At 39.9% G+C, this 13,041-nt stretch overlaps 2 protein-coding genes across 4 annotated transcripts; both read right to left on the reverse strand.

Annotated features, from left to right (window-relative positions):
* Window positions 1–321: 321 nt before the first annotated feature.
* Window positions 322–4,673, reverse strand: prrg4 (proline rich Gla (G-carboxyglutamic acid) 4 (transmembrane)). Of its 3 annotated transcripts, none has more exons than XM_042062232.1 (7): window positions 4,516–4,673; window positions 3,952–4,064; window positions 3,637–3,800; window positions 3,481–3,505; window positions 3,120–3,261; window positions 1,782–1,967; window positions 322–1,614 (listed from the first exon to the last, which is right to left on the reverse strand). In XM_042062232.1, exons 1-7 carry the CDS (start codon window positions 4,527–4,529, stop codon window positions 1,587–1,589), a joined length of 672 nt encoding a protein of 223 aa, XP_041918166.1. In that variant the 5' UTR covers window positions 4,530–4,673; the 3' UTR covers window positions 322–1,586. The 3 variants fall into 3 exon arrangements, with proteins under 3 accessions (XP_041918166.1, XP_041918167.1, XP_041918165.1); XM_042062233.1 differs by having other exon boundaries at window positions 4,482–4,673; XM_042062231.1 differs by having other exon boundaries at window positions 4,309–4,672.
* A 2,120-nt stretch (window positions 4,674–6,793) lies between these two features.
* Window positions 6,794–10,763, reverse strand: eif3m (eukaryotic translation initiation factor 3, subunit M). The gene is made up of 11 exons (XM_042062271.1): window positions 10,610–10,763; window positions 10,114–10,246; window positions 9,762–9,900; window positions 9,509–9,632; window positions 8,911–9,005; window positions 8,729–8,812; window positions 8,542–8,641; window positions 8,343–8,424; window positions 7,372–7,515; window positions 7,198–7,258; window positions 6,794–6,998 (listed from the first exon to the last, which is right to left on the reverse strand). Exons 1-11 carry the CDS (start codon window positions 10,649–10,651, stop codon window positions 6,875–6,877), a joined length of 1,128 nt encoding a protein of 375 aa, XP_041918205.1. The 5' UTR covers window positions 10,652–10,763; the 3' UTR covers window positions 6,794–6,874.
* Between the last annotated feature and the right edge of the window lie 2,278 nt (window positions 10,764–13,041).

A 13,041-nucleotide genomic window follows, 5' to 3' on the forward strand; every position in this document is an offset into this window, starting at 1 on the left:
TATATTCTAAACATTTACATTTTGCATAATAAATATATTTGGTAATTTCTGCAATAACTCAAGACAGGTAGGCCAACAATATTAGATTCACCTTTGCTGTGCCACTTTTCATGCAAGCTTCTTTACATACCTCATTAGGCTACTATAAAATAGGCTGTTCATATTTTCAGATTAAATACATGGCCTAATTGTATTTCTTTCAATATAGAATTCTTAACTTTTAAAACATTGACATAAATCCTACTTTGGCTTTGTTATTGAAGTGCAGTTAACCTAGCCTATTGCCTAGCTCTTATGCTCTTGCAAACATGAGACAGGAAGTATAATAAAACTTTTATTGTAAAACAATCACAGTATTAAGATGATATGGTAGCCTATGGGACAGGGTGACAGATAGGGCCTAACAAGATACCTTCAGCTAGAACTAAGACATTCTAACCCTTGGTTTCTTGGCCATAGGCCTACACACTGAGGGATGATGAAATCACAAAGGTGTTTTGAAGTGTCAATATTCACAAGCCAAATGTGTTCACCCTGGCAGAGCAAGATGTCCTGTAGCCAATTCTTAAATGAATCAAACTGTGCAGGTATAGACTGACATGCTGCACATCGTAAAAGTCTTTGTATGTCCACATCAGTGAAATAGGCCTAAGTTACAGCTCTTGTCTAGTCAGTGTGACAAACACATGACATTATTTTAGCTTCTTGTAGAAGCAAAAAGTTGAGGGCTATTTCCAAAAATATTTGCCAACATACAAATGATTAAATATACATACACATTCACATACTTTCCTGAAAAATACACATAAGGAATAAATAGCCTCTCACCAGATAAAAGTGCATAGACAACTTCAACTTTGATATCTATGTGTTTACCAGCAGTTTTCAGTTCGGTCAATGGTATGTTGACTGAGGTTTGGAAGTGAAGAATAATTCAAAGGTCAACACAATATTTCTTCTCATATTCCCTGTAGTGCTTTCTAGTAAAATTAATAAGTAATTTACTAATTGATGTTAACTGCCTTCCATACAACAGGTAAATACCACTACTGCAAGCAGTGCTTAAAGACCATAACGGTCTGTTTGTGTTCAGCATAAAGCCTTCAAGTACTGAAAGTCAAGTGTTCTCTTCTTTGGAGCTTTAGTTTCAGAAAACAAATGTTTGTAAAGGTAAATAATTGTCCTCAATTAAGTCAGTGTCAAACATACTCTATGTTGTCCATTTCCAAAAACATCCACTTCATATAAAATTATCACAGTTATACTGCCTTCCAAACATAGTTAATTTAAGTTACCTAGTCTCTTCAATCAGTCCCTAAAGTGCTATATTTCAAGCAAGCACCAAATATTTCATGTTTGCCAAAGAATGTTCCTCATGTGATTAAAACTGAAATCAATGGAAAACTAAAGCCAAATCTCACTCATCAATACAACAACCAAACATGAAATCAACAGCACAAAGCAGAACAAATGATCACATTGGATGCAAACTTGAAGCAGGTCACTCTGAAACCATGGAGCAACTATAACTCCAGCCTTATGATTTCCTTCATAAAATCTTCCCCCAGAATTCCTACAAATTAATGCTACCGTCGAATGGTGCCTGGCCTTGACCTATGGAGAGTCAAAAAGTGGCATTAATGAATGCTCAAAATACAAGACACATCTTAACATGCATTTTACAAATGGATGTTATGACCACCAGAATGTCTTCTTTATAGCTACAGTTAATTAGCATATGTGAAAGATATACGGGTAGAGACAAATTCTGCAAACCATACCCTGGATATGGAGGAGGGGGAGCATCATGTGGTCCTGCACCTGCTATTGCCTGCTCATAGGAGGGCAAGCCAGGGGCGTCCAGATCCTCTGGAGATCCTTGTGGCTGCATTGGCTGAAGAGAAATCTCCTCCAGTCTCCGAATGATCAGAGAGGCATTACTCCTCCTGGAGCGTGTGCGGTGAGGTCTGGTGGTGATAAGAAACATTACTAATACAGACTGCCACAGCAACATGGAGTACACAAACTACTGTCACTGAAAAAGGTCTTTATTTCTAAAGAAAACCACAATTTAATAATTTATTGTGGTAGTTACATAGCAGTTCATTAACAGTTATTTGAGAGTTTATTAGCAGGATAAATCCCTTTACATTAATAATCTTGTTTTCAAGGGGGTCCTTATTATGGCTGATATTTATTGAGGCGTATTTTCACTCCATGTTTTTGTGAGGCTACTCTATTCTGCTACCAAGAAACGGAATATATTTTGTGTGCACATGCACAACAAACAACACAGAACACGGCACACTGTCTCTAGAATAGAAAAGAAAGAGAATGGGCAGGCCCACAGATGCACAACACTGTGCAAGAGGATACAAATATCACTGTAGTTTGAATACCAGATGCATCACACGTCCTCATTTGCCTGAATCATTAAACAATGCCAAGAAAAACGCCTGTCTCATCTTCAACAGACACAGAGACTGACCTTTGAAGAATAAGCTATATCTGACACTGGCCAATGCAAGGACAAGATTCAAATGCACAAAAAAGCATGATATGTACTGCTTGAAATAGATTGGCCAGCACAATCACAGGATCTCAACCATATTTAGCTGTTGTGTAAACAACCTGACTAAAGAAAGAACTCAAGCTAATTCAACCTGTGGTCACTCATCAGGCCAATTCACATGCTTCAGAGATCATGGGGTGACATTTCTGCAACAACTGATGGCAACAGTAAGAACCACTAATTGATGCAAATATGGGATTCATTGATGAAAGTGAAAATTAAAGCACAGAATCATTTCAAATGGAATTCATCATTTCTAACCATATGAATGTCTCAACTATACATTTTCTATTCATGCCAGTAATTTGATTAATGGAAAAAGTGACATTCTGATGTATTCTAAACTTTCAATTAGTTGTGTAATAGTAGTAGTAGTACTGACTTCACAATGGTTGGCATGAGTTCAGATCATGCACTATTAATTGGAGATGAAACAGACTAAATACTGGTTCAGTGATACATTCCCACAGGAGGAGGTGGATAGCATTGATAAGCTTTACAATAAAATGTATATGTTGCACCATGTGTCTGCAGTTTCAGTTCTCACCCTGGAGGTCCGCCACCGCCCTTGAACCTTCTCTGACAGGCATACCAGATGAGCAGGCACACTATAACAAGTGCGACTCCACCTGCTATGAGTCCCACCAATAATGCAGTCACGTCAAAGCGTGATGGATGTTGCTCCTGGCCTATCAGTATTAAACACAGTAATAAACAGAGATAACAGTGTGAGTCATTTCACAATTGAGACTGAAATAGCATTACCAAGGAACTAATCAAACCTTTAAGTATTTAATATTAAGACTTAAAATTCACAATGAACTTACATGTTAATGAGTGAGTGAATATCTGGTAATATCTGAACAGTTAAAAAAGTAACTACCCACAAATACCAACATCAGACTTACCAGTGTATGCAGCCCAAAATGCATCCTGTAAAAGACACTGTATTAGAACTTTCACGCCATTCATAGGGCTTAAGCTTCTCAGAAAAGAAGGCTTGGTGTGCCGGATAAACCTGGTTCACAGGAGCTGTCTTACAGAACTGGAAAAAAATACTCAACTGTATCTGGAATGTTTTCGAAGACCTCTCGTGCCTCCTCGTAATTACACACTTCCTCATTACATTCCCTCTCCAAATTACCAGGAGTAAAGATTTCAAAATCGAAACGATTAAGCAGCAGATGGCGCTTAAAGAATTTGTTTGCATTTTCCTCATCAACAAACACTGCGGAAAAATAACCATAGACAAAAATGCAAAAGATTAATCAATTAGCTATTAAAAACACGTAGCCTAGGCTACGTCATCAAATTAGCTTTCATGTAGCCTAGGATAACATATCGCAGAACATAGAGGCCCATATATGCAGCCTATTTACCTGTTTTGGAAATATCTTCTTCATGTATGTGTTCCAACCTTTTCGTACATGCAGTCAGTCCATATGGCACAAGGTGGAAGAGTAGAAACAAAACTTTATACATCGCCATTCCTCTGAAAAGGCAAACAATCCAACTTGACTTAAAAAAAACGTTATTTTTGAAGCTCAAGTAGTCTACAAACACCCGCACAATTTTATCAGGTGGGAGCCTACGCACTTTGACCTTTGATATTTAGGCTACTTTGTAACGTTACAGGTGAACTGAAACTAAAAAGGTAACAAGGTATCAAGTTTAGGCGTCACCTAAAAGCGCCAACCAATGTCTTAGTGTTGGGAAAGCAGTTAGATATAGCCTACCTGGAGAACATTAAATACATTGTGATGAAGACTACACTACTTGACAAACGCGAGTCATCTCAGCGTAGGTAAATAACCGCAGAAGTAGAAAGCCTTGATCATTGAACAGTAAAATCCAGGAAATGATTTCGGTTTCTGTGTTTGTCTCAACTTGCCACTCCTGTTTAGTCTACCTGGTTGCCAGACCCAATAAATCGATCGGATCACCTGGAAAGGACCATTTAAAAGCGAATGCCAGAGGGCGATGAATCAAGATGAATATGGTGGAAATCTTGAGTCAGTATCAGTTTCAGATTGATGGAGTAGTCGCTGGCCCTCGATGTAGAGACAAGTGCACATGACCCTCTGTCACTGATCTTGCCCTTTTGTTTTTAGTAAAACCACAAGAGGGCAACCTGTAACACGTTTCAATTGTTTGTATGTTTATGTAAATATCTCTGGAAATGAAAAGAAAACCTGTCAGTGTGTTGAGATATGTTGGGGAAAAATCTTTAACTGAACCTGTTGGTTCTGGTGTAAATTGTAAACCTATTCAGGACTCAACTCTTTTGGTTTGGAAACACAGGAGATATGTATCCAGTGCAAAGACATATAATGAAAAATGTTGCTTCCTTTAGATTGATATAGTATAGTATAGTACCCTTTACTGATCAATGGTCAATTTTCCAGCCACATTAAATTTCCCCAAAGTTCTCGAGGTGTATTATTTTATTATGTTTGAGCAGATGTCCAAACATAAATTTCCCCATGCAATGTAACCACGATACAATTAAGTTAGTCTTTTACATTTGTGTTGTTATTCCTGTTGTAGACATAAAACAAGATCTCCCTCATTCAGGAGATTAGCTCACTACATCTCACACAATGTACCCCATTTATCAAATTATCACATGCCATATTTTATTAATAGGACTACTTACCAGATGTGTTCATGGAAATCAAAGGTTGAAAGGTTAAAAGTTGAAAAGACTCGGGACAAATAACAATTCTCCACTTAAACATGTTTACAGACTACCTTAATCATGTACAGAAACTACAAATCTGGTCAGATTTGCAGAGGTTGTGCAAGCTTTGGTAATGAGGCTATTTTTCAGTTACACTTTTATATGGACTTGAGAATCATTAAAAATAAAGAAAGACATGAGACGCAACCTAGACAAACTGGTAGAATTACTGTATTGTCTGCTCAGATAAGCAGTGTATTGCTACTTCCAATCCGAGGTCACAGACCTTTCATCCAGATTACGAAATGGACTTGTCATTGCCAAGAGCTGGAGAATTTCAACCACACACTATCAGAGTGTGAACTGCTAACCTGGGCGTTGAGTGTTGCAGGAGAGAAGGGGGTGGTGTGTGCATACTAGTGTGTGGCGTCAGCAATCAGATTGTTTTTTCAGAGTGTTTGTCATGCTCTTTTGTAATAGGTCTAAGCGCTGTGCGACATGTGCAGCAAAAATATTGTCTTTACCTCACAGGGAAAGTTGGGTAGGAATTATGTAGACCAACTGGTCAATTTAATCAAGTGCTTTAGTTGAAGTTCAATTTATCTGACAATTGTTGTGATGAAATATAGCCTAGTGTTGTGTGTGAGTAGGCTTTGTTTGGACTTGAAACAAAGTGTTTGAGTTATTTTGCTAAAATCCTAGGCCATGGGTATGGGAAAGTTTACACAAGAGAAAACCTACTCCTTTTATGTGCATCAGTCTATTGCATATCTTAATGCGCTATAGATTGATGTGCGAGATGAGACTTTTATGGACTGAGAAGTTAAACAGCAGCACATTATACCCACTACTACAGTGACATCTCTCACATACACAAAGAAAGCATGCATGTCTGGAATTCCATTCTGGCTGTATCCAAAGTGCATTTCACCCTAACTTTCTATTTGTCATCCCAATTCCACTTGTAATTACAGGGATTGCTGATATGAAATGTTAAATGTATACAGTTGTTTCTGGAGATATGGACCAGGCAATGGAATGTTATCATATTAGTATCTTTTGTCTCATCATATTACGCAAAAAGCAGAGAAGAGCATGCTGAACTGACCTCCATAGTAACACTAGTACTACTGATTTAGACACATTTGTGCTTCATCAGATACATTCTCACAATTTTTGTGACTTATGTAGTTGATGAGAGAGCAACTTTTGTATACACAAATCAGTTATGGGGATGTGGGGTGTTACGACAGTATATAGGGGCATCTCATAACTGTATGTGTATCCCCCATAATAAGGGGTCATTGTCATAATTGCGCCTTCATTAGGATGAAACCTCTGCGCTTAATAGATCTTTAGGATTTCTGGGTGAAGGAGACAAATTGCTGCTCTGCATGTTGTTATTTAGGGTTTTATCTTTGCAATAAACAGCATTTTTATTAGAAGATAAAAGGTACCCATCAGTGGGATATTTCAAAATGCAACAAGTGGGAAAATACCTGGGAAAACCCTAAGTTTGATACAAAAAAACTAACAGGAAATGGTCTTCATTAACTTTTATTGTTGGATAAAAAAAAAAAATCGGTAGACACAGCTGATGTTTGGGTGGGTGAGGGGTTAGCTTAAGAGGAGGTGGAGAGGGCTTGAAGGCTGGTCTTCACGGTGGCCAGGTTTTGCTTCCAGGAGCTGAGGCTGTCATACAGCTGCTGCCACTGCTGCTTGCCAAAGGTGCGATGTGTACTGTGGCTGCAACACAGAACCCAAAAGTGAATGGTGTGAAAATAGACTTGAATTCTCATTTTCTCCATAAACAACTGTATACACCTCATTACACATACCTCATTACACATATTACATTGTAATTAAGTTTTTGGTCAGCCATTTCAAAAATGTGTGAAGAACACAAATGCATAATTATAATCCTAATTGCTGAACTAGGACTTACCTCACAACAACTTTTCGCTGTGTCTGGTCAATTTTGCAATAAACCATCTTGGTCCGAACGGCTACAAACAATTACAAGTGCAAGTTATAAATGCAGTGACCAGTGGACAGTTTGTACAACATATTTAACTTAAATTACTCTTTCAAATTCTTTAAATACAGGCATGAACATTACCATCAATGACAAAGGCCTCCACATCCTCAGCACCGATCTGCAGCTCTTGCTGCATGGTATCAAAGGAGATATCCTTAAACTCCACCGCCATACCCATGAAGGTGAGCAGACGCATCTTCGCCATGTTCTGATCATGTGACAGGCCTACAGAGACAGAGACCACGTTGTGAAAATTATCATCATTCAACAGGGCTGTAACTAACGGATATTTCCATACTCGACTGAAAGCCCAAAGGTTTTATCTTCAAATGCATTGATTTGTCATGACACATGAAACATATTTGGTTTACGCTCATGGAGAAGTAATTTTGATTGATAATTTTGAAGCATTTCCTTACCAAAAGGACCCAAACTAATTAACAAAATAGTTGACAAGTGAAATAGGCTCTGCTAACTCTTCCATTTTGTCAATAGCAAACAAGATGAAGACATATACAACTGTAGGTATGTAAAAGGGAATTCAGTAAACATAAGCAAACAAACACTTGTGTACTATGAGCAAACGCTCCTTAAAGAGGATGCACATGATGTGTCTGTAGTATCTTTAGTATTGTTTCATGATGAATTGCTCATCACTGTCCTTCCGTCCTTCCCTTTAGAGGCTACACAAGTCACCCGACAAGTTCATTGACAGTGCACAAAAGTTCCCTTTTGACCACTATGAATCAGGAGAGAATGGGAGGGTCCACTGTTAATTAGCACTTCTGTCATAGGCCTGGCGAAAACGCTCAGACTGCTGACACTCGCATTCCTGATGCCTGCTAGCCTGACGGCTCCATATATTAGCTACTCAGTCCACTGTGTCCGTTCCTGCACCCAACAGTTCCATTTACTTTGACCTGAACAGTCTGAGTGGGTCATGCTTTGACATCTCTTCAAATCTAGATCTAATTATTAATATGAACATTTACAGTGAGCATTGGTGTTCATACAGATTATATACAGTAGTTAGGCACAGAAGATGTACTTACCGAGAGAATCGATGAAATCTTTATTGCTCTGGTAGAATTTCACATATGCTATAAGCTTTGCACTGACGAAAATGGTGAGCAGCTAAGAGAGACAGGAATAGTTAAGTAAATCAACAGCAACAACCTTGCATTTCTGCATCTGTGTGAGGCTACAGAAATTAAGCAAAATAGGCACTTTGGTACAACTCTCTATACTCACATCGTGGATGAGTTCCCCCTCCAGAAAGCGTACAGGTTTTAGAGCCAGGAGATGGTCGAACAGGAAGGTGTTTGGGTCTTTCAGAGCGCGGACAATGCACCTGGAGAGGAAGGAGGGCAGGATTTAATGCCACACATATAGCCGCTGAATGTGGACGCAAGCTGGCACAAGAGGATTTTGGCCCTACCTGTGAGCATCAACACGGGCTTGTGAGGCATTGTCCTCTGTGTAACTGCCTAAAAGTTCCACCATCACCTTGGCTGCAGCTTCACTGTAAGAGGTGAAACATAACAAGGGATTGAAGTGAGATATTCACATGATATTACCAGCTCATCCTTGTCAGACAGTAGATGAACAAACACAGGGTACCTCTTCTTGCAGTCCACCAGGGCTTCATAAACAAGCCTCAACATAGTGTGCTTCTTCTCTGTAGTCAGATTCCAGTCAATGATCCACTTCCGAACCTTGAGTTAAATAAATATATATATTAGGGAATGACTAAGAGAAGTATAATAATTGTTTTTTAGAATACAGCTAATTGTATGTTCTGGGGCCATATTCACAAAGCATTTTATCTTATCGTGAAGAGTACTCCTAAATCTCTAAACGTTTTTAACTAAAAGTTTTCTCTTAAACCTAGGGGTGTTGGTAGCTTAGTGGTTAAAGAGCTGGGCTAGCTTGCAGTAGCCAGAAAAGTTGTGGGTTCAATTCCCAGCTTCCACCGTTGTGCCCTTGAGCAAGGCACTTAACCCCCGAGTTGCTCCAGGGACAATGTAACACTGCCCTTGTAATATAATTGTCACATTTTGTTGTTGTCATATTGTCATAAGTCACTTTGGGCAAAAAGTGACAACTTGAAAGATACTACAAAGTGAATACTTGTAGTAGGGGAAAATGCCTAAATTTCACATGGGAAGCCCCATAATATGTATAAAATGTCTAAACTGTATAATGAAAATCAACACACCTGATCAAGTTCTGTTGGTATGAAGGCAATGGCATTGCAGGTTGCTGCCACCTTAATGAGTCCACAATACACAGTGTACCTCACTGGTGTGTTCTCGTCCATTCCATGGAACAGGTTACTGAGGCTAAGCAAAAATACAGCACATTTAACAATTAGTGCCCCATGTAGGTTACACCAATGCGCACATTTTCAATTTTGTATCAAATAAGCAAGTTTGTCACAGACTGGATAACAATGTGCATTCATGACTCACAGCTGCATCCTGAGGGAAGGACGTTCTCCCTCACGGAACTTCACCAGCTTCTCACACAGGCTTTCGATTAAGGCCTCCTGTTTCTCAGTCTCCAAAATTAAGAGAAGAGAAACGATGCTGTTCATCACACTCTCCACATCTGTAACAGGAAGATAAGAGAAAGCCAAACTGAGAAAAGAAGAATGTGATAAGGGTACCTTGGTAGCCAAGAGGCTTATATGAGGCTCACACACACTTGAGAGTTTTAAGGACTGATTTCCCTTCACTCATCCCATCACTCAACTGCTATTACAGGAGAGTGACATGTCAAACCAATAGCTGCCCTGAGACTTGAGTCAACAGCAGTACATACCTTTGTCATCATCCTTGAGGCAGACGTCGCAGGCTTCAATGATCTGGGCCAAGTCAACATGCAGCCCACCCTCGGAGTTTTCCTCTGAGATCTCAGCTCCTTTAGCCTTGATGTAAGCTCTTAGCTCAGACGCCTGGAAGCGCGCACACAGAGATACAACAGCTTATTCACTCAGTGGCTATTTCACGTACCAGCTGGTTTCACACTACTTTAGCTAAATCGACACAACAAAGTCACAAAGTGGATAATACATATTTAACAACGACAACCGCATAGGCCATTTTAAACTCCACTCCACTGACACGAAGTATTGTTGTCTAAGGTGGGCCCTGTATGCTAAAATCTCCTAGCATTAGCGGTAAGCTAAGGCCTCTCCAGAGCTGTCTTGCTAATGGGTTAAGGGTGCTAACTGGCAAGCTAACGGTTCATTTAGGTTACTCGTGAAAATGGGTCAGGATAACGTTAAATGTGGACAAAGAAATTGCTAAGGCTTTACCTGATCCTCCTCTGTTATGTCGATAAAAGCAGGGACACTCATTTTTATGTATTTTACTGAGCCCAGATGTAATCCACGCTCAACCCACGGCTCCACGACCGGAAAAGAGGTTGTGCCGACAGTAGAGATTGTATTTCCGGGTTATCATTTTAAAGTGCCAGTGATCTATTTTGTCTCTGCCTGAGGTCCCTTGAAGCAGTGTCTTAGGCCTACTGTCATAATTATGTTGATTTTCCTAAGTAGGCTAAAAGCTGACACCAGTGTAGGCCATTCTCTTGCACAACCATAATTGTAAGTGAAAGCAACAGTATTTAACTATAACCCTGTTATTTGCAATATAGCTTAGTTTCCTGGTTCAGACATAACAGGCCATCCGAATAGGAACAGCTCAATCAATCAGTCAATCAACCAATCAATCAAGAAAGTATGCAAATAAATAAACAAACAAACAAACTACAGTGGTACATGATATGACCACCGCTGTTACAGTTTTTTCTGAATGCTTAAACCCTAACCGTGATTCTTATAGCACAATTTCTAAAACTATTAATACTTATAGCAAAACCACTCTCTGAGTTTGCAAAACTAAAAGTACAAACACTGCACTCAATTTGCAATTTTGTAACACACACTTTGCAAAACTGTAGGTGCAATTCATTGCTCAGCACTCTTTTTGCAGAACTGTAAACACAACTCACTGCTTTACACTCAATTTCCAAATAATCAACACATCACAAAACTACACACATGTATGGCTATTATTTACACTATTTTGCCAACTGTCTGGCACACTGTCACATGTGAAAACTGTTTTAGATAATTAGTTCACTTTGCAATCAGCCTAAGCACTATACATAAGTAAATTGCAAATAATTCCAAGGCTACGAGAAATACAGCAGTGCATAAGTAAGGGATAATGTATAGAACGCCGGTCATTATTGGGAAAATAAGTCCCGGCAGGGCGAACCGGACGGGTCTTGTTCCGCCCTGAAGGGACTTATTTTCCCAATAATGACCGGAGTTCTATACATTATCCCGCTTATTACACGGCTACTTGCCAAACCGAAACAATAAACTCCCCACGATATGACTCTTTAGCCTACATAGCCTAGGCTATAGCCTATTTGTTACTGTTTCATCGTGGCTTTTGCTGAGAAACAACTAGTTCGCAACAGCACAAGCTGAACTTGAATCAAACATTCTTTAGAACACAGCTGATCAACCGTCTGCTTTCACTTTTGAATGAAGTTCCAGTCCTTGTCTAGTGATATGAAAGACGTGAAATAGAAGCACAAAGCCCATTTTCCTTGACAGCGGTCTGTTATACTTAGCAACGGTCTGTTATTGAGAATTAGCAGACCACCGAACGTTGGGAAGGCCCATTTAAGTGAATGGAGCATTCTGTAGTACTCTGAAGAGCCGTGAAGCCTCTGAAGGAAGTTTATTGTCACATGCATATGGTTACTGGAAGTAAGAAATGCAGTGAAATTATGTCTGGTGTCAGCCTATTTGTGCATTTATGGGGGGGGGGGGGGGGGGGGGGGGGGGTAAAAAATGCAGTAGAAGAGGGGTTTAGTAGATTAAGTGGCAAGGGCTGCATAAGAAAGGGCAGATCCACGGCTCAAGGGGCTAACCCAACTGCCAGGGGTCTTGGTGTGTGTGTTGGGGGGATGACAGGGGAGATGGGATAGTGTGCTGTGTATGTGGGGAGAGGGCAATATGTGTGTTGGAGAAGCTTCCTGATGAAATAATGTGCTGTGTATGTAGAGGAGAGGTGGGGGGGACAGTGTACTGCAAGTATGGTGAAGGGAACTACTGTATGAGTACTGTATATATGATGTATGTGAGTGATGACAGTGAAGATGCAACCCTAGGCCCAAATGGCTTACAGAACACCCCCTCTTCACTGTACTCACCCCCCCCCCCCATACTCTCCATTCTTGAATCCAATTGAAGAGTTCTTCTCTGACTGGCGCTGGAAGTTCTGTGACCGTCATCCCCATCAATGTATAGCCCTTTTACAGGCAATGGAAGAGGCATGTGGGGATATTGACCAGGCATTATGTCAGGCCTGGATACGGCATTCCAGAAAATGAAAATGTACTTAAGTAAAAGTAAAAAGTAGTTCATTTAAAATGTACTTTAAGTAAAAGTTACTTTTTTTTGGGGGGGGGGGGACGGGGGGGGGTACCAGAACAACCAGTTTTACCAGAGACTTTCTAATGAGGAGATACAGCACTCAACAAATCCTCCATAGTAATGCGTGGGGTTAGTTTGTAACGCCAATATGGCAGTTGTCTACACATATCACAACCCTTCCGCGGCAAAACGTTGATATGTGAATACATTGAGCCAATCATGTGGTGTGTTGTGAATACATTGAGCCAATCATGTGGTGTGCTGTGAAAACATTGTGCCAATCATCTGATCTG

Source organism: Alosa sapidissima, chromosome 14, assembly GCF_018492685.1.
Source record: "Alosa sapidissima isolate fAloSap1 chromosome 14, fAloSap1.pri, whole genome shotgun sequence".
In the NCBI taxonomy this organism is placed as follows: Eukaryota; Metazoa; Chordata; class Actinopteri; order Clupeiformes; family Clupeidae; genus Alosa; species Alosa sapidissima.

Coding starts and splice junctions, on each gene's coding strand:
- eif3m (XM_042062271.1), bottom strand. CDS start 10,651: ATGAGTGTCCCTGCTTTTATCGACATAACAGAGGAGGATCAG. Junction 9,901..10,113: donor CCTCAAGGATGATGACAAAG/GTATGTACTGCT, acceptor TTCCTGTTACAG/ATGTGGAGAGTGTGATGAAC. Junction 8,813..8,910: donor CTGGTGGACTGCAAGAAGAG/GTACCCTGTGTT, acceptor CACCTCTTACAG/TGAAGCTGCAGCCAAGGTGA.
- prrg4 (XM_042062231.1), bottom strand. CDS start 4,328: ATGTATTTAATGTTCTCCAG. Junction 4,065..4,308: donor ATGTATTTAATGTTCTCCAG/GTAGGCTATATC, acceptor TTGCCTTTTCAG/AGGAATGGCGATGTATAAAG. Junction 1,615..1,781: donor CCCCCTCCTCCATATCCAGG/GTATGGTTTGCA, acceptor GACTCTCCATAG/GTCAAGGCCAGGCACCATTC.